The sequence below is a fragment of the Talpa occidentalis genome, unplaced genomic scaffold, assembly GCF_014898055.3.
Source record: "Talpa occidentalis isolate TD23 unplaced genomic scaffold, MPIMG_talOcc4v2.1 talOcc4.4, whole genome shotgun sequence".
In the NCBI taxonomy this organism is placed as follows: domain Eukaryota; kingdom Metazoa; phylum Chordata; class Mammalia; order Eulipotyphla; family Talpidae; genus Talpa; species Talpa occidentalis.
In genome coordinates this window covers 30232261-30251902 of record NW_023604295.1, presented here as the reverse complement: position 1 = coordinate 30251902, position 19642 = coordinate 30232261, and the positions used below count along the sequence as shown (strand labels likewise).

The 19642-nt window shown below is 44.2% G+C and overlaps 1 protein-coding gene across 1 annotated transcript in view; it reads left to right on the top strand.

The window, feature by feature from the left end:
* Window positions 1-17141, top strand: part of MCF2L2 (MCF.2 cell line derived transforming sequence-like 2) — a 186352-nt gene extending 169211 nt beyond the window's left edge. Inside the window, 7 exon segments of the mRNA XM_037526575.2 lie at window positions 4459-4495; window positions 6136-6222; window positions 6772-6799; window positions 16077-16083; window positions 16364-16434; window positions 16780-16889; window positions 16966-17141. Of these exon segments, the coding sequence (XP_037382472.1) occupies window positions 4459-4495; window positions 6136-6222; window positions 6772-6799; window positions 16077-16083; window positions 16364-16434; window positions 16780-16889; window positions 16966-17101 (476 nt within the window). The 3' untranslated portion in view covers window positions 17102-17141.
* Window positions 17142-19642: the final 2501 nt, after the last annotated feature.

The following is a 19642-nucleotide window of genomic DNA, read 5'->3' as shown; positions in this document are numbered from 1 at the left end:
CTGGCAATTGTTTGCATTTTTGGTAAGGAAAATAGCATAAAAATGAAAATTAACATTGTCTTCAGAAACTTAGCAAGAATGAAACAACTTCATACTCTTCTTACCTCATCTCTGGTCATCAGCTGGTTACGGGGACGAGAGTGGGTGCATTGTTAGGTGTGAAAAGAGACAGAGAAGGGCGACAGAAAACCATCACAAAGTTTTGTGTCACAACAACCAAGTTGATGTACACTGAGACCTCTGCCGGGAAATAGTCACAGGGTTATATAGTTTATTTAAATGTGTATAACAGTAAGATGAGGGGAATGATGATTTACTTTTGCTTTGAAACTATTGATAGTGCCCTAAATATATGTTATGATAATTGAATATGACTGTCCTGGATGCATAAAACAGAAAGTTGTAACAACTCTAGTTTAAAAAAGAAGTTACTTTGTTTTTTTCTGAAAACGACATGGTTAATCAAAAGGTTGTTTTAGAAATCCTTATTCCCTAGATCAGTGCTTCTCAAAGGGGATTTTGAGACAACTTGCCACTTTAACTTTTGTTCAGTTACTGACTGGGCAGAGGTTTCCTTAACCATCTAAAATCAATAACTTCCAGTCTTTGCCAAAGGACTCTGCGTGGGTATCCAGGCACGCTTTCAACACTCAGCCAGGCAGAGACAATTCCACCTTAGCTTTCACTTCCTATTTATTAGAATTAGAATTGTTTGAAAGACTTGCTCCAAATGCATATTTCTGGATCATGCCCCCCCAGAACTGTGGAATTAGGATAGCTACAGTTAATGCCTAGGAATATGCATTTTCACTTATTAAAGTTTCTCTACAGAGCCTATTCTATTTTATTCTAAAATAGCTTCATTGAGTACACTGGAATACTACTCAGCAATTAAAAAAGATAAACTCGTGCCATTTGCAGCAACATGGATGGAGCTGGAAGGGACTATGCTAAGCAAAATATTGTGAGCCAGAAGGAGAAAGATAAATATCAGATGGTTTCACTTATAGATGGAATACAGGGACACCAAACAAAGGAGCAGGAAAAAGACAAAACTTGCAAGGAAGACATCAAACACTGTACAAAATAACCAATGAGCTAAGAAAATAAATAAATAAATAAAAATAGCTTTATTGAGGTATAATTGATAGAATAAACTTCAAATATTTAAAATATACATTTAATAAGACTTGATATACATACACACCTGTGAAAACTCCACCACAATCAAGATAATGAAGACATTTATCGCCCTCAAAACCTTCCCGATGCTCCTTTCTATCACCTTTTTTTCTGCCCTTCCTCATCTCCCTTTACTCCTTAGGTGATCATTGTCGCTTTAGAGTAGTTGATTTTTCTAGAATTCAGCAGTGTACTTTGGTCCTTCTGCCTGCTCTGCTCCCCACTCTGGCTCTGGTGACTTCTCTCACCTCTGGCGCTTCTGACTGTACCCAGTGCTTGTATAAATAAATCAAAATAAATCTTAAAAAATATTTAAAAAAAAAATAGAATTCTATAAAAAGAATCAGACAATATGTACTATTTTTTGCATATGGGTTCTCTCAGCATAATTATTTTGAGATTCCTTCATGTTGTTTGTGTAACAATAGTATATCCCTTTCAATAGTATATCCCTGTGCAGTCCATTGTTTAGATATACCCCCCAATTCCTTTGTTAATTTACCTGTTAATGAACATTTTATTTGTTTCCACTTTGGAGGGGCTATTTTGGATAAAACTTACTATTAACATTCAAGAACAAATCTTCTTGTAGACCTGTATTTTCATTACTCTTGGGTAAATAAATATCTAAACATGTCATGGCTAGGCCATATGGCAGGTGCAGATTTAACTTTTTGAAATTGCTACATTCTTTTCCAAAGTGTTACATCATCTTACATTGCCATAGCAGTCTATGAGAGTTCCACTTGCTTGACATCCTCATCAACAATTGGTATTTTTTTTTTTAGTTTTATATCTTCTAAGGTATACAATGGTATATCTTGTGGCTTTAATTTGATTTTCTTAACCTCTTTTCATGTGCTTCTCTGTCATCCATGTAAATTCATTGGTGAAGTGTCTGTTCAAATTTTTTGCTCCTTGTTTTCTCATTACTGAGTTTTGAGAGTTTAAAAATACCCTGGTTACAAGTCCTTTATTGGGTGTGTGCTTTGTAAATATTTTCTTTGAGTGTGAAATTTGTTTTTTCATTCTCTTAAGAGTAACTTCTGAAGAACAGAAGATTTAAATTTTGATGAAACCCAATTAAGCAATTATGGCTCATACTATTAGTGTTGTGCCCTAAGAAATGTTTTTTTTAAGGTCACTAAAGTTTTCTCCTAGAAATTTTATTGTTCACATTTTACACTTAGGTCTCTGATCCATTTTAAGGCTTTTTGAAGTATGATGTGAAATGTGGATCGAAGTTCAATCTTCTGCATGTTGATATCTAGTTGTTCCATTAACATTTTTCAGAAAGACTATTCTTTCCCCAATTGACTGTTTATATAAAAGCATCTATTTGTATAATAGCTCTATTCTGTTCCACTGATCTATCTTGGCTTTAGCACACTATCTTGATTACTGTAGCATTAAATAAGCCTTAAAATCACATCATTTGACTCCTCCAACTTAATTCTTCCTTTTTAAAATTCTTTCAGCTATTCTAAATCCTTTGGATCTCTGTATGTATTTTAGAATCAGTTTGTCAATTTTTACCAAAAAGCTTAATGAAATTTTGATTAGGGTTTTGTAAAATCTATAGATCAGTTTTGTGAGAATGATATCTTAACAGTATCAAGCTTAATTTAGAGTTTAAAATTTTAGCTGTTTCACCTTGCCCTACCTGCAGAAAAACATACATATTTGTTATGAGGACATGGTATCTATTCAGTTATTAACAATTCAGAACCACATTTTACATGTCCTCTTCAGATGCTGGCGCCATGCTCCCTGGTTTGTGGCAGGAATGTAAAATCTAGATAAGAAGCAGAACCAGACTCTAGCGTGTAATTTAGAAAAAAAGAAACTAAACTACAAGGCAGGCCAGAGGTATGATCCTGGATCCTTCCTACTGCAGGCAGGCAAACAGAGGGTCAATTTCACACTTTTTTTGGCAGCAGAACTCCACAGTAGGGCTTGCCAAGCAGGCTCTGATGAAATGTCACCAAGAGCGGTTCCAACAGCCAGGGCTCTAGGAACTCAGAGGGAGCATGGCACACTGAGTGAGCAGGAGCAGAGCCTCTGGCTGCTCCCTCAGAACCTCGGGCTGCTCCCTTAGAAGAGATGAGACTCCAGGAGCAGATTGCAGGGCCATCAGGCAATGGGGCAGGGAGCTATGGAAGATTCCAAGAGCAGGAATGTCAGGACCGTATGTCCTCTAGTCCTTTACACAACTCTGATACATATGACATCACCCTGTTCACTCCTATAGGGCCCTACACAACCCTCAACCTTGGGGAGTGCTGGGCATAATCACTGTTCACTCTGGCAAGGCATACGGGGACCCCAGCAACCTGGGCCCTCAGGTGTTAAGATGGACACTGGGAGCCCCTGAGGGATGTGGAGTCTGCCAGGCAGAGGGGCCTTGTGCCCAGGAGTTACAGAGTCACAGAGGGTTCTTGCAAAGAGAGGAGAGTGAAACCCCTGGATGGAGTCTAGCAGACCCCTGGGAAACTCTCCAGAGGCCTAGGGAGACTGAAGGAAAGATTAGCCCCCAAAGGAAGGGCTCTGGGGTAGGCAGCTCCACAAGGTGGAATGCAAGACAAAGCCCCAGTCCGGGCAGAGAGCCAGAGCACAGGGCCTGGAAGGCCAGACTGCAATCCCATCCCCCAACTGGGCAAATAGAACAGTCACAGGCGATACAGGGTGGGCCCTGGAGCCCTTCACAGTCACTGAGCTGCCTTGAAGTGAGCGTGTTCAGTGAGGATTTGGAGCCTCAGCCAGTCTCGTGGGTAGAACTGGGGGAGATGAGGCTGAGGGGGAGGGACGCCCAAGTGTCAGGCTGGGGAGAGAGTTTTTATGCTGGTGTAGGTAATGGGGAGCCTCTGGGGGTTGAGACCTCGTGCTATGCTCAGAGCTGGGACATCTGAACAAAGAACATGTTATCACTATCCCCAGAATATATGATCTTTCTCTCACTGAGTCATATAATTTGGGTTCAGGTGGTAGAAAAAATGTTTATTCCTAATTCAGGGCCAGTAAAGCTAACCTTGGAAAGAGAGATGGACCCAGAATCAGTATTCTGGGCACCCAGCACAGAAGGCAGAGAATTGGGCGAGCATGCCAGAAACCAGTAAGCAGGGACTGCAGCAGTGTTTTCTGAATTACTATGGCCAACATCTATATAATTATATATAAGTATATATTTTCTCTTTGTGTTTATGGATGCATAAAATTTGTAAAAATCAATTCAAACTGGCTTAAATTTGAGAGTACTGATTTAAAAAAAAAAATCAGTTCAAGGAAATCTACAGTTTGAAGGAGGCACTGCTGTGTACTGATTTTTTTTTTATGTCAAATGTTACAGTGTTCCCATTGATTATACAGGATGGCTCTTAATGATTTTTTTCAACATTCTCTGCCTTTTCAACCCACTTCTCTGCCTTTTCAATATTTAGCTTATTACAAGAAACTTCCAATTAAAAACAATATATGTTCCCTAACCCCAGGCCTTGGGTATCTTTCCTAGTATTTTTGTTGTGTCGCTAGTTGCGGTCACCTCTGCCATTCTAAAACCTTGATCGCCCTTGCTTCTGACTGTTAGATGACACCTACGAGTACCTCCAGTTCTATTCCTGCTTTCACTAGACTGCCCTGCCTCACCAATGTACCCTCTGATGTTAACATGTTCAGAGTCCCTTGCTCCACTCAGAACTCTCGATCATTAGTCCTCTCTCTACTCGTCCTTGTCTGGAGGAAGATCCACTCACACTTCTTCAGGGTTACATTCTCACCAATGCTCCTTCTCCTATCTATTCCTGCCCACTTAGAAACTTTCTCCATCTGAAATTCCTCTTCTTGTCCAAGGCACTCAGGAGGTACCCAATGAATTCTTATTGGATAAACCTTTGCCTGTGATCCAATTCAGATATAGGAGCTTGCTTCATTTTTGTAGACTCATTGGCCTCATCCGAATGGAGGTACCCCAGGCCCTAAAATAAAGAGATGACAGAAGTGGAAAGGGGTAAGGGAGCTGGTAGATAGCTGAGCCTCTCTTTTTCTTCTCTGCACCCCTGATTTTTTTTAAAGATTTATTTTATTTATACAAGAACTGGGGTACAGGCCAGATGCACAGGGAGGGTGAGAAGATTCACCAGAGACAGAGCAGGAACAGAACAGGCAGAATGATGAAATACACTGCTGAGGGGAGCAGTGGGCGAGACAAGAGAGGTTTGCTCGCCATGTGGGGTTGCTCCGAGGCGTGTCTCGAACCGGCACTGCAGAGGCTGCGGACGGCCTCACAGTGCTGCACTCAACCGCTCAACCGCCTGTGCCACCAGGGAGGCCCTGCACCCCTGATTTTGTGGAATACTCCATTGCAGCACTTAGCATGCTATATTATACATTTATGACGTGTTTACATTTTTCTTCCTACTCAACCATGAATTCTTCTAGGGCAGAGAGGTGGTCTTATTAGTTTTAGCTTCCCTCGGGCCTCATACCATACAAGAGCCTGACACTCATATATGTGCTCAGTAAATGTTTAGTGAACAAACAAATAAAAGTGCTCATTGAGTAATCGCAGGCTAGCAAACTACTCTGCAAAGCCTAAGGGCAGAGGGCTTTAGCTCAGGGTGCATCTTATTCATCTTGGAACTTCAGTATTTAGCAAATGTTTATTTGCTAAACTAATCTAACCCAAATGACCTACTATAGTAGTTGGCATTTCAGGACAGGGAAGAGGAGAAAAGGGAGCTATAGTGAAACAGCTTTGGGGAAGATGAAAGGGGATTTCTCCTCCTCACTTCTCCAACTTGAAGAAAATTTGCAGTCAGTTAGTTGCTGATTGTTCTTCAAACATCCCCTAGCTTGCTGTCATCCACACAGCAGGGACAGGTTTTAAGCTAAAGGTTAGTGAGGAGGATAAAGCAGCTCCTCTATGCTTTAGACCAGAGAGGATCTGGTGTGAGTCAGCCCTACTCCAGCTGGTACAGGGACGAACACATGCACCATCGAAGATATGGAATGAGGTACCAGTAGCAAGGAAAATCTGGATTAACGGTAGGATGGAGCACAGAAGCTGTGGGAAGACACCAGTTGCTTAGAAGCTGAGCAAGATATCACTTGAATCTCAGCCCTTCCTTAATTATGTGAGTGAGAAAAAAGGTATAAAATCAATTTCCTGCTATTCATTTGTGAAACTCTAATTAGTACAGAATTAAAATGCAGGACAGATGTTTTGCACAGAGAAGTGATTTCTTCTTGGAAGAGCTTTCCTCTTAAGCCACTTAGGCATAAAGGCACTGCCAGGATGCCCTGCTTTGGAATAGAGACACTGCAAGTTGGCACTTTGTTTCTTATCCTATCCGGGCATTATGGAATTACCTCCTCCTGTAGCTTTCCACAGCCAGGTAAGGAGCGCTTGATTCAGGTGCTTCCCCACAAGACTTCAGGTCCAGTGTCATGTCATTCTTCTGGTAGGCAGAATGGGGTATGAGACCAAAAAAGGAAAGCAGGTGTACCAAAAAAGTAAAGCAGGTGCGGAGGCGGGCCTCCCCGGTGGCACAGCGGTTGAGCACTGGGTTGCGAAGCTGCCTGTAGCCTCTGCAGCACCGGTTCGATCCCTGGCTGCTCCCCGGCCACAGGAGGAGAGTCCCACGTGGCGCGCAGACCTCTCCTGCCGCCCGCTGCTCCCCTCAGCAGTGTGTTTGGTCCTTCTGCCTGCTCTGCTCCCCGCTTTGGCTCTGGTGAATTCTCTCACCCTCCCCTGCTTCTGACTGTACCCAGTGCGTGTATAAACAAACAAACAAACAAACAAACAAATAAATAAATAAAACATGCCTCTATTAAAAAAAAAATTTTTAAAAAAAGCAGGTGTGGAGGCACTTTTTATATTTTGTATTTTAATAACATAATCTATTATATGTTTATAGGGTTTTTAATGTGTTATTTTGTTGTCATCTTTTCTTTTCTTGACTATTTAAAGGCAATCTTTTCCAAAAGACTTTTTACTCTATGTTTTTACAAAGGCCCATACTAAGAGTTTTGGGGATTTAGTCATTGAGATTGTAGTTTGGGATTAGTCAAACACACAGTAGTATTGTAGAGCTGTTGAACCTCACCCAGATCCTGATCAGGTGGCTACTCATTGTCCAACTGCTATGAAGTTAGCTGCTAACAGCTTATAGTTGTGCCCTTCTGGGAACTGCCCTCAGCTGCCCAGGGGCAGCTAACCAGGAAATTGAGGTTATGCCCCCAAGAGTGGCTTACAGCCAGCAAAATGGCTGACCAATTCTGCATACAAAAGCTAGCTCTTCTGCCTCAAGATGGGACCTCAGGAGCCATCCCTGCTGCAGAGTTTCCCCTGAGATCAGCCTCAGGCTGGGGTTTGGCTGGTTTCTTCCTTTTCCTGTCTTCTGCCCTCAGTGCCTTATAGTTTTCATCTGAAAGCCCTTTCTCCATAACTTGCTTGCACAATCAGCTTCTGGGGAATTTGAACTAAGACAGTACTAGAGGTCCTAGAAACAATGGACTTCTGGTGTTGGATCACCTGCTGGTCAAATGGCAAGGAGGATCATATTGTTGGTGAGGGGTAAAGTGTTGCATAGGTGGGTTATTGAGGCTGTTGTCATTTTTGGAGTTAGTGGGTTTGGAGTGTGGGGTCCTTGGGTTTACTCTAGGAAAGGTTTCACCAGAGCTCCCCTTTCAGTGACGCACAGCGAGTTTCCCAGGCAAGTTTCTCCACAAGACAGAGATGTTAGTTATATTTAAAGGGCAGGTTTATTAGGGAAAGGGACAGAAGAATAAGGGACACTTGCATAGACACAAGCAGACAGGAAGAGCTGCCCCAAAGGGACAGGTTTGCTAAGAGAGGCCTGCATGGTTGCAGGCGGTCAGCCTTGAGGAGAGCTGCCTCCGCTGAGGAAGGTCAGTGAAGAGACCGCTGAGGGAGGTCGGGGAAGAGAAGTCCCAGCATGGTACAGGTCACGGGCAGGCAGAAAGCTGCTGCCCTGCAGAGGAGAGAGTTGGTGAAAAGAAGAATCTGCATAGTCACAGGTGGGCAGACAGAGTGCTGCCCCTAGCCTGTGCAGAGCCTGCACTGAGAGTCTATTGTTTGGGAGGGGCTTACTCCTTGTGAACCTTCGGGTTAGTAGCTGATTTTGATAACTAAGTAGAATCAGAAAGGGACCGGAGATTCCACAATGGGCTCAATCTCCATATCTTTACCTTTGGATGCGCTCTGATACCTGCTTGGATGTTATGCTTTGTAATCTAGGTGTCAGCACCTAAGGATCTTGGTTTCCATAGCTGGGTCAATGGCTATGCCCCCACCTCCATGTATGAGCCAGGTTTCTGGTCTTAAGCACCTCCTTTTCAGTTTTTTCTATTCCTGTCCTCCATCAAGGCCTTTTGGTACCTGGCCTGCGGGAGTGGTTTCATTAATGAGATCTACACCCATGGTGACCAGGGAGCAGTTACAGGTAGAGAGGGATCTACCAGCTGGTGCAATGTCCCTAGCATTTAAGAGATTTGGGGGAAAATGTGAACTATCAGGACCAATTGGGAGGCTATTGCTAACCACCCCTGATGATGAAAGTGACAGATTCGTTAATCACCAATTTTAAAGCACAGTATGAAACTCAGAGGTCCTCCTTGCCAAAGTTCAGCCTTCATCACCTACAGCAGAGCACAGTGCTTAAGAGAAGGAGGAATTCTTAGGCTCAGCAAGTCTGTGACCAATCATTTTGGGCTCCTAGTGCCAGTAGATAATCAGGAAAGTCACAGCCTTACAGGGAAGATGTAGGATCCTATAACCTGGGTGAGGATATCTGGATATATGCCCTTGATCTTCCTGGGCTGGCAGACACGGTCCCCTTGCTGAAAGAGAATCTTCTCTTCCTTCCAAAATTACACAGAAACTCAGATGAAACAAACAAGATAGTGCTTGCTTTCTCAGGATGGGTCCTTACCTCTCCTTCTTGACCCTTCTCTGAGAATAACCAACATTAAATTACAAAACGATAATCAGCATCAAGTTGCAAGATTAACTAGTTAGGGAAGAGGCACATAGACCTATTAATGTTCTGCAGAGAATATCTATTGCAGAAAAGTTTCCAAACAATCAAGCTGAATGGATGACTTGGCTAACAGGTGTCATCCAGCTCATTACTCAGCATCCTGAAGCCTTCACAATGGGCTCATAAATGGAGAAACCTTTGTAGCAGAATCTGAGCTCTCCATGGACCCATCAGTCCATTTCACTTGCCTATGTACAATTACATCTGGGCATGGAAATATTGGGAGATGTCCAGGGGATCATCTGAGCCCTAAACACATTCCCCTCTACCTATTAGTATTCTGACCTCCTCCTGTTGATCTATTACCTCCTCCACTGTGGTCTACTGGCATGAGGACAAAGATAGAATTCCTCAGGCCAGAAGCAATAGAGCCTGGTAGGAGAATTCTTCTAAAAGCTCAAGCAATGTAATGACAGGACAGTCTCAGAATAGGTGAGTATGCTATTTCTAGTGCAATTGGCTAACATAAAGAAGTTAAGCTAGGGGCCTCCCTGGTGGCGTGAAGGGTTAAGACGCAACCTACGAAGCTATCCACAGGCACTGTGGCACAAGTTCAATCCCTGGCCAGCCAGGGAGCAACCCACATGGCACAGCAGACATCTCCTTACTCACCCGCTGTTCCCCTCAGCAGTGTATTTCAGTCAATCTGCCTGTTCTGCTCCCCACTCTCTCTGGTGAATCCTCTCACCTCCCACACCTCCGGCCTGTACCCCAGTTCTTGTATGCATAAATAAATAAATCTTTAAAAAAAAAAAAGAAGTTAAGCTAATAGTATTTTACTAGCTCAGAGTGTTAGGGGGAAAAGGATGTCCTAAAGCTAATTCCATACAGGCTTTGTGGACTCCACCCCCACCCCAGGCCAAAGCCAAAGACACTGGGAACTCCAAATCCCATCACCACCAAAGGGAAGGTGGCTGGGACCTGAGGGTGGGGTTAAGCAGCCAGGTTGGTATAAAGCCAGACACGTGGGCTTTGGAGGGGTCCCCCATTTTGGCTCTCCGCCAGCTCGCAGCGTCCGGCCAGCTCTGAGAGTGACTTTGGGTTTCCAGGTCGGCGGATCGGGTAGGACGCATTAAAGACTTTATTTCCCTATTTTCTCCCTGAGTTGTACATTTTCCTTATTTCCTTTTCCCTTGTAAATAAACCTTTTATTAACCTTTTGTGTGTGCCTGTAGTGGAGTATTAATAAGTCCCTTGTAAGCGCGCGGGTGAGGACCCACAGCCAGGCAACCCGTTCAATATCGGGGCTGCCCTATAACAAGAGTATGCTGAAATTTTTGAATTCTGAATTGTATTCTGAGCCCATGATTTGCAAAGCCCTGGCCATGAAAAATGCATATATTTAACAATGATGTACACCTGGAACTTACATAATGTTATAATGCAACTTTACTTCACCTTTTAAAAATGAGGGAGGGGAAAAAAAATGCTACATCGAATGTGAGTAACCATTCTGCCACAAAGAAAACTGGAAAAATCTGTTTTCAAATCCTTGAGCATTCCCCACCTTCCATGTCTAACTGTGCGTCCCTTGTCTGGGCCCTCAGGGTCTTGGAGGGAGGGAGGTGCTACCAGAATACCTATGGACCATCTAGTATAGGACATTTCTTGATTTTTGTGGGATTTCCTTTTAGGTCTAAATAATTCAGTTACTTTCATTATTTTTATTATTTATTGTTATTCAAACTTATTTCATGTATTATCAGATTATAATAAAAAATAAGTTCTAACAGCCTACTCTAGTGAGATTGTGCATTATTTTAGATATCCAATTGGTTTTAATGATTTTAGGCTTCCTTTTCTGAAACATAACATAAAAAGAACATATATGTACAGTCTCAAAAATTTAGAAAAGTATATAGAAATGCAAATCAAACAGAGTCAGAAATAACTGCTCCACACTTTTAACCCAGACTCTTTTGTCTATAGAAATGCATATTTTAAAAATTGGAGCTATGATATGAAGTTTGGAAGGTTTTTTGTTTTAATCTTACTGATTAAAAATTCCCATTAAATCTCTGATGAAATGGGCAAGGCTTTGACTGAAAACTACTAAACAGGTGGCTTGTTCTTGACACCTGCCACTCACCTTTGGGCTGTTGAGGGCAGCTAATTAGAAGGTAGTTTCTCGGTTGTAAAGTTCTTTTGCCCAAAGTCCTAACAGCTCTGAGAATCTGAGATAGCAAGCTTAGACTGCCCTAAAAGCTAGTAGGGACTTTTAGCAACAGAAAATGCACTAAAAGTATGTGCTATTAGAATATTTGGAATCTGAAAGCAATTAACTGAATTGTTTGGGAGCTATTTGCTTCCTGTTGACCAAAGGCAGGTGTGCAAAAAGATGGATGCTTCAGATACAAACCACCCTAGGTGTCCAAGTTTATTGGCTGGGCCACTACCCATGGAAACATACTGGAGTTCTTACCATGTATGAGCTCCTGAGTGTTACTAGAATGGATTAGGCAGAAAGTGAGCAGTGTTGCTTGACAGTTAAAGGCTCAAGCTCTGAGCTCATAGACCCTAGTTGAAATCCAGCTCCATTTTATTTTTGGATGAATTATTTCACCTCTTTGTGTTTAACTTCTTTTTATTATAGAGCAGCCCCGATATAAAACGGGTTGCCTGATTGTGGGTCCTCACCCGTGTGCTTAAAAGGAACTTATTAATAGTCCACTACAGGCACACACAAAAGGTTAATAAAAGGTTTATTTACAAGGGAAGGGGAAATGAGGAAATGTACAACTCAGGGAGAAAATAGGGAAATAAAGTCTTTAATGCGTCCTATCCAATCCAACGACCTGGAAAACCAATGGCACTCTGAGAGCTGGCTGAGTGCTGCGAGCTGGCGGAGAGCCAAAAGGGAACCCCCCAAGGCCCCACGTGTCTGGTTTTATACCAAACCTGGCTGCTTAACTCCACCTTCAGGTCCCAGCCACCTTCCCTTTGGTGGTGATGGGATTTGTGTTTCCCAGTGTCCTTATGGCTTTGGTCTGGAGTGGGGGTGGAGTCCACAAAGCCTGCATGGAATTAGCTCAGGACATCCTTTTCCCCCTAACATTTTTATCACTTATTTGACAAAATGGAAGTACTGTTGTATAGTCTTGCTGCAAGAATTAAATGAGATGACTCTTTGCACTGATTGATGTTAGCATTTTATCATCAGTAACTAGTTACTTGTGCTTGTCCTTTAGCGGGACAAAGAAAAGCTTAAGACCTAGGCATTGCTTTAAAGAAGTTCTGGGCCGCCAACCCCACTCACTAAGTGAAAATGAAATACTTGTTTGTGTGATGGTGGTGATTCTTTAAGAGTTTTGCATAATTGTAAGGCATAGAGAAAAATCTAATTTGAAATAAAACACGTGCCCATTTGAAATCTATGGGGTAAGAGCTGATGCTGAACTACCAGGGTCTACGTAGTCCTGTTGCGCCATCTAGTGGACAGTAAGAAAAAGGCATGACTTTATTCAAAGTGTAATTTTCTGAATACCAAAAACCTGTAGTCTAATGAGACAGTTTAAGTTGATGAATGGGTTCAGTTGTTAACAAATTTTATTTACTTTTATAAGCAAAAATAAAACTTAGAAATCTAAACATTAAGTGCTAAAAGTAAGTTCCTTAAACCCTTTAAGCTTATGTGATGTGGGTTATAAAGATCACCCATGGAGGGAAAGAGAAACCAGTCCTTACAGCATTTCTCATATTTCCCGTTCTTCTCACAGACACTTTTTATGCTTATTCTGGTACATGGACTGGGGGTGCCCCAGAGACTTGGAGTCTCTCTTCCCTACACACCACAGAACTTTGACTAATCTGACATTTTTCAAGAAAACAACTTCCAGTTCAAATTTTGCTATAATGAAATTGAATATAGGCCAAGCGCCTGTGTGTTTGCTTTGGTTTTTCTGGTGTGTGTGTGTGTGTGTGTGTGTGTGTGTATTTGCTCTTGTGTTTCCTTTTAAAGTTATTTATTACCTTCATAATCTGTTTCTTTCCCCAGATGTTTGTGAAGATGAAGACAACAGCAAACAAATCTCCCCCAAACGTAAGTATAATAAAAGCATAGCTGGTGCTAGTGCTGTTCTGAGACCTTTTCTTGAGGATTATTGTAATGATTATTAAAATTAATCACAGTGGATGTTATTTATTAAATTTCTATGATATACCAGACAATTTACTATATAAATATTTTACTAACCTTAATATCAACACTGCAAATAGATATTGTTATCCCCATTTTAGAGACAGAGAAACTGATGCTCAGAGAGGTTCAGTGGCTTACCCAAGACCACACAGCCAGGGAGTGAGTGGCACAGCCAGAACTGCACTCAGGTCTGACTGGCTCCAAAGCCCCTGCTCCTGCCACAGGCAATGGAACTTTCCCTTATCACTCGTGCCCATCACCTGCCAAACCCTGGCCCGAGATTCTGGTGTCTCCCCAGTGCTGCCACATCCACAGTACTTAAGTCTCTTAGCACACATGGTGCCTAAGCCTCTAAGCACCACACAACCCACGGCCAGTGAGTCCAGGAGGAAGGGCTTAAATATGGAGACAAGAAGGATAGAGCAAAAGGCAGCCATGAGCTGCACCTTCATCCCCTATAAAACCAGGGCCATAGACGAAGGACGTTCTTAGACTAAGGTCTAAGAGTTCTGGGTTTCTTCCAGGAGCCATGGGGGCGCTGGGTGGATAGAGTATTGTCTTTGCTGCCAAACACCCAGGGCTCCCCAGAGCAGCTGTGTCTATTTCAGAAGACTCTCTCCCTCAAAGGGTCTGTTGTGAGGTAATTGTGGGTGACCCCATCACCTTCCACAGCCCTTTTCCTCCTCTGTCTCCCAGAATGGCCAGGCCAGCCTAGGAGCAGAGAATGGACCAGAATGGAGGAGGGCAGCACACAGCATAAGGGTCATATTTTCCATGAACCTGTTTTTTTGTTGTTGTTGTTTGTTTTTTTAAAGATTTATTTATTTATTTATACAAGCACTGGGTACAGTCAGAAGCGCGGGAGGGTGAGAGAATTCACCAGAGCCAGAGCGGGGAGCAGAGCAGGCAGAAGGATCGAAGGACACTGCTGAGGGGAGCAGCGGGTGGCAGGAGAGGTCTGCGCACCATGTGGGACCGTCCTCCCATGGCCGGGGAGCAGCCGGGGATCGAACTGGTGCTGCAGAGGCTGCAGGCAGCTTCATAACCCAGCACTCAACCGCTGCGCCACTGGGGAGGCCCTCCATGAACTTGTTTTAACTTGATAACTGTATTTGTGTGCACTGTGTTGGGATGTAAAATTTGCATCTCCCTGCAGTTGCACTCTGAGTATAGAAAACCCTGCTATAAACTGAAAGAGGTTCTGGGCCTCCCCGGTGGTGCAGCGATTGAGCGCTGGGTTGCAAGGCTGCCCGCAGCCTCTGCGGCGCCGGTTCGATCCCTGGCTGCTCCCTGGCCTCCAGAGGAGGGTCCCACATGGCGCGCAGACCTCTCCTGCAGCCCGCTGCTCCCCTCAGCAGTGTATTTCAGTCCTTCTGCCTGCTCTGCTCCCTCCTCTGGCTCTGGTGAATTCTCTCACCCTCCCGCGCTTCTGACTGTACCCAGTGCATGTGTAAACAAAACAAACAAATAAATAAATAAATAAAACATGCCTCTATTAAAAAAGAAAATGTGGATAGAGCCTCTTAAAAAAAATAAAAAAAAATAAAAAAAATAAACTGAATGAGGTTCCTGTGGGAACCCACACATCCCACATCTTCACCTGTGGTACCAGATGCCCAGGAGGCCGCCTGTGCTGACAGCGCATGGCTGGAAGTGGCCTGTGGGTGCCAGCAGTACTCACAGGATAAGCCTGTTTCCAGGCACAGGCAGCTCCTTGCCTGGAGGAGGGGATGGCCGAAATGACCCCTGAGATAATGCACTAGCCCATGAGCACCCCTCTGTGACAGCCCTGGGCCCGCTGAAGGTCCTCCCTCCCCTACAGGGTCAGCAGAGAGTCAGGAAGGAACCGCCAGCCTCAGGGCTCCTTCCACTCAGGCTCACATTTACCAGTGGAATGGCTGGGACTTGTCAGGCCTGTGGATCCTGCCTTGCCTCCTGCCCTGCCCAGCCAGGCTGCAGACCCAGGAGATGCAACCCTTCTGCCTTGCAGGGGATGGGCAAAGGCATGGCTTCTTCCTCCCTTACAGCCTTTCAGCCAGACCCTCCTCCCTTCTTACTGTGCTCCTAATGGAAGGGGACCAGTCTTTGGGGCTTACTGGGGGTACCCCCATGTCACACCTGGAGGAGGGCAGAGGGAGGCACCTCCCTGACCCAGTTTCTCCTCTGCCCTCCACCCTTCACTCTCCATTCTCACCCACCATGGCCTGGGACCAGGAATGGAACCAGGCTTTGCATCAGTCCAAGAGGACTATGACAGCTGCCAGGGAAACCTCCGGCATCAGAGGGGTTTTCTGGAGGCTTCCAGGAAGGGCTGACCCCATACTCCCTTTGACCTGCTTTGGTCCCAGAATACAGCTTGGAGGGCCTCCAGGGAGAAGTTGGGGAGCTCAACTTTATTCCCTGAGATAACTGTGTGCTACCTACTCCCAGCTGCTGGCTCCTGCCACTCCCTCTCTTCCTGCCTCACTCTGCTCAGAAGGCCTCCCTGCCAACATCCTGCCCACCCTCACGGCCTGGCCATCCTCCCCCTGAATTCTCTCTGATGGAAACTCGCCTGCACCCAGATCCTGTGGATCCTTTTCTCACTGACCCTCAGCCTGGGGCGGCCTCCCCTGGGATTTATGTGGATGTTCCTGCCCTAACCTGCCTTGTGGGCAGTGTGGGGGCAGAGATCACGACTTATTTAGAGTGGGGTAAAGCGGGAATGTCTAGGATGCAGCTGCAGTTTACAGGCCAAGGGAACTGAGCCCCGTGATTATTCCTCTCTCATCTCAAGTTTCCACGGGGACATGTCTTCTGGGTCACAGCTCAGAATGTCAGAGCTGGATGGGGAAGCTGGAGTTCACACATCTGCTCCCTCAAGGCCAGGTGAGGCAGTGCTGGTCCTGGGACAGGAGTTCCAGATGCGGAGAGTGGGTTCCTGATCCCTGGCACTGCCTGCTCCCTCCTGCCCAGGACCACATTCTTCCTTTTTTCTCTCCCCAAGGCTCCTCCTTGGACACCTTTGACGATTGTGACGGTGCAGAAGATATGGAAAAGGATATCAGTGCGCTGAGTGTAATTTATTTCCTTCTTCTTTCCTGTTCTCTCTCATTCCTGCTTCTCCTGCCTCCTCTTCCTGTCCCCAACCTCTCCTTCCTTTACTTGATTCTGGGCCTCATCCAGGACGCTGAGGTCACTAGGTCTGCAAAGTGGCTCAGACCCTCCCAGGCCAGCTTGCTCCCCATCACCCTCTCCTTAGCTGTGAAGGTACTGGTCAAATTAGGGGGCTCCTGAGTGTACCAGGTGGGAGAGTTGGGGTGAGCCCCGTGGGCCCCACCCTGCAGCGGATCACCATGTGGGCCTGGTGCAGGCTGGGCACCCCTGCACTAACCGCGTGCCCCGCTGTCCCCTCCCTTCCAGCTCTCGGGACTTTTCCAGATGGATGACAATTATGAAACCTGTTCTTCCAAATCTGCTCTGGAAACGGGAGAAAGCCTCCAGGGAGAAAAAGACGGCAATGAGCAAGACTCGTGAGTGTGAGACAGCGAAGAAAAGTAAGCAAACTTGTTAGCCATTGCTTCTCTAACTTTCTTCTTGGAATTTCAGGACAACAAACAAAACTGAAGAGAGTGTTGGGGAGCCCACTGGGTTGCTCGCCCTTGCCGGGGAGACGACTAGTTTCCAGGCAAAGGCCGTGGGAGCGAAGGAAGCCCACCTGCAGACCCCCGTGGCAGAGAACTGACACCCGTTCCAGACAGCCACGCTCCGGCTCAGCTGAGCCGCCCAGGCCTCCTTGGTGTGGGAGAGGCTGCTGTGGTCGCTGATGGCGGTGCCGCCTCTAAGCAGAAAGCAGCCAAGTGGCCTCAGAGCCTCTGGATCTGCGGGGTTGACAGGGCACGCCCAGGGCTGCCTTCCAGGAACTTGAAGAGCTGCTCTCCACCTTCCTTGCACCCTGGGCACAAGCAGGACCATGCGATGCCTGGGCCTGTGAGGATTAGCCCACCCAAGACTGGAGGGCTCACTCCAGGGGTTCTCAAGGCAAAGGGCCGGCGGGGGAAGAATTCTTTGGCAAGCTGTCTTGTGCATTGCAGGATGTTTAGCTGCATCCCCCGCCTCTACCCACTAAATGTCTGTCCAACCCTACTCACCCACCCAAATGGGGACATCAAAACTGCCGTCGGAGAATGCCCAAATTCCCATCGGGTGCCAGTGGAGAAATGTGTTGAGAACCTGTTTTCTGAACTTTGGAGGTGCCTGAGCGCCTCAAACGCTGCTGGCATAACCCTGCGCTCTCCTGCAATCTCGGCAAGAATGTTCATGTGGTGCTTGTGTAACTTTGTGCCAGGATTGTTCATCTCAGAGAGGGGTGGTTATTCGTCAACATCTGAGATATTTATGTTTCCGTTTATTAGCTTTTAAATTCGTTCTCTTCAGTTCAATTTTAGTTTTGTGACTTTTTAGTTAATTTTCCCTTATTTTAATTTTCTAGGTATTTAATGTTAAAGTGTTTAAGTAACGTGTTTATAAATTCTTTTATCTTCAAGGTTATTTAGTTTTTGAGATACTAGTTTTTCAGTTACTTACTTATGGTTATTTTGTTTTATAAGTTATATATTTCCAAGCTAGCTTGGAACTGTTGCTTTTTAATTACTTTTACAAGTAACGTCTGCGTTGCTTATTTTCATACTCTATTTTTAATTAATGGAGTTTTGGGCCACTTATTTATACAGTTACTTATTTGAATACTAAAAAGTCACTGGATTTTTTTTTTATTATTCTAGCTATTAATTTTCAGAGAAAATAGTTTGTTACCTTATGTTTTTTCCTGGTTATGTAATTTTAGAGTTACTTGTGGTCATTGTTATTTATTTTCAGTGATTTTAGGTTCTGGGTTATTTATTTGTATATTCATTTGTTATTTAGCTATTTGTTAATAAGTTATTTCATTTTCAGTGACTGCATTTTGAACATTCTGTTTTCTGAATTTTTTATTTTCAGAATTTTTGAGATGTTTTTGAGTTATTTTAAGGCTTGCTTATTGTCTTTCATTTCTTTTCAGTTATGCCTTTGCCTTTTAATTTTGTCTGTCCTGTGTTTTTACTCATTTCATTTTCAGATTTATTTATTTTAAGAATTTTTAGTGTTAAAATTATTTAGTCTACCAGGATCCAATCAAGAGATGCTCACTATTCCAGTTATTTTAACAGAGAATTTAATATAAAAAAATTTTAACTGCCTATTGAAAAGTTTAAAAGGATGAAACAAGTAAAAATGAAATATGGAAATTTTAACTACCAAAAGCAGCCCAATGGTTGAGGGAACTGAGGGAAAATATTAGAATTCTCCTAACTCAGAAACTTGAGGTGGCCCACATGCTAGGGGTTAGCCCTCTTAAGGAGGTTGTGCTGTCCAGTGGATGGGTCCCCCAGGAGCTGGAAAGAACTGGATGCAGAGCTCTAAAGAATGGTTCCTGCTAACTGGTGCTGGTGTCTCTGAATTGTTGTGATGAGGTTGGTCATGGAAGTGTCATGAAAATAGCAAGTTGCAACTTATCAGAGCCCACTATTGCTCCCAGGGTAGAGATCAGTTGGTTGCAGACATTAATTGTAACCACCAGCCTCTCATTAGTCAGCCCTGTTGGCCAAGCCTAGCAGGAACAGCTGGCCCCAGACCACAAAGCGGAGAGCAGAAGGGCAGGCTGGGCCTGAGAATACATAGCTGATGACCAGCATATTGATCTCTGTCTGCAGTTGTTTAGCTTTCAAATTAGCTTTGAATTCAGTTTTGAAATTTTTAGGGGTGATTTATTTTTAACTTTTTCACTAGCTGTGGAATCTGAGTTTCCAATCCCTCGATTTGTTTCTGGAATGAAATAGGAATACAAAGATCTGTGTGTAATCTCGGCCATGAAACTACAAAAATCACTGTAGAATCCAAGGAAAAAAAAAGTGTTTCACTTTTTTCTTAAGGAAGCCTATTGACTGTATGACCCAAAAGAGCAGAGACTAAGGGACAGCCCACCGGTGTAGAGAGCTGCTCGGCACAACTGTCCAACCGATGGCTCTTCTTTGAAATTTGTCTTGTAGTCAAACTGTGTTGTAGAGCCACCCTCTCTTGCCACCATTTCTAACAACAAAGTATCTTTCTTGATAGAGTGTGCTTCAAAATGTGGACTACAATCATTATTTTCACAAAAAATAAAGTTCTTTCCAAATCTACAGAGACCTTAGAACTTTGCCTGCATTATGTCCTAACCCACATTGTTCCAAGTTGACCATAAGAA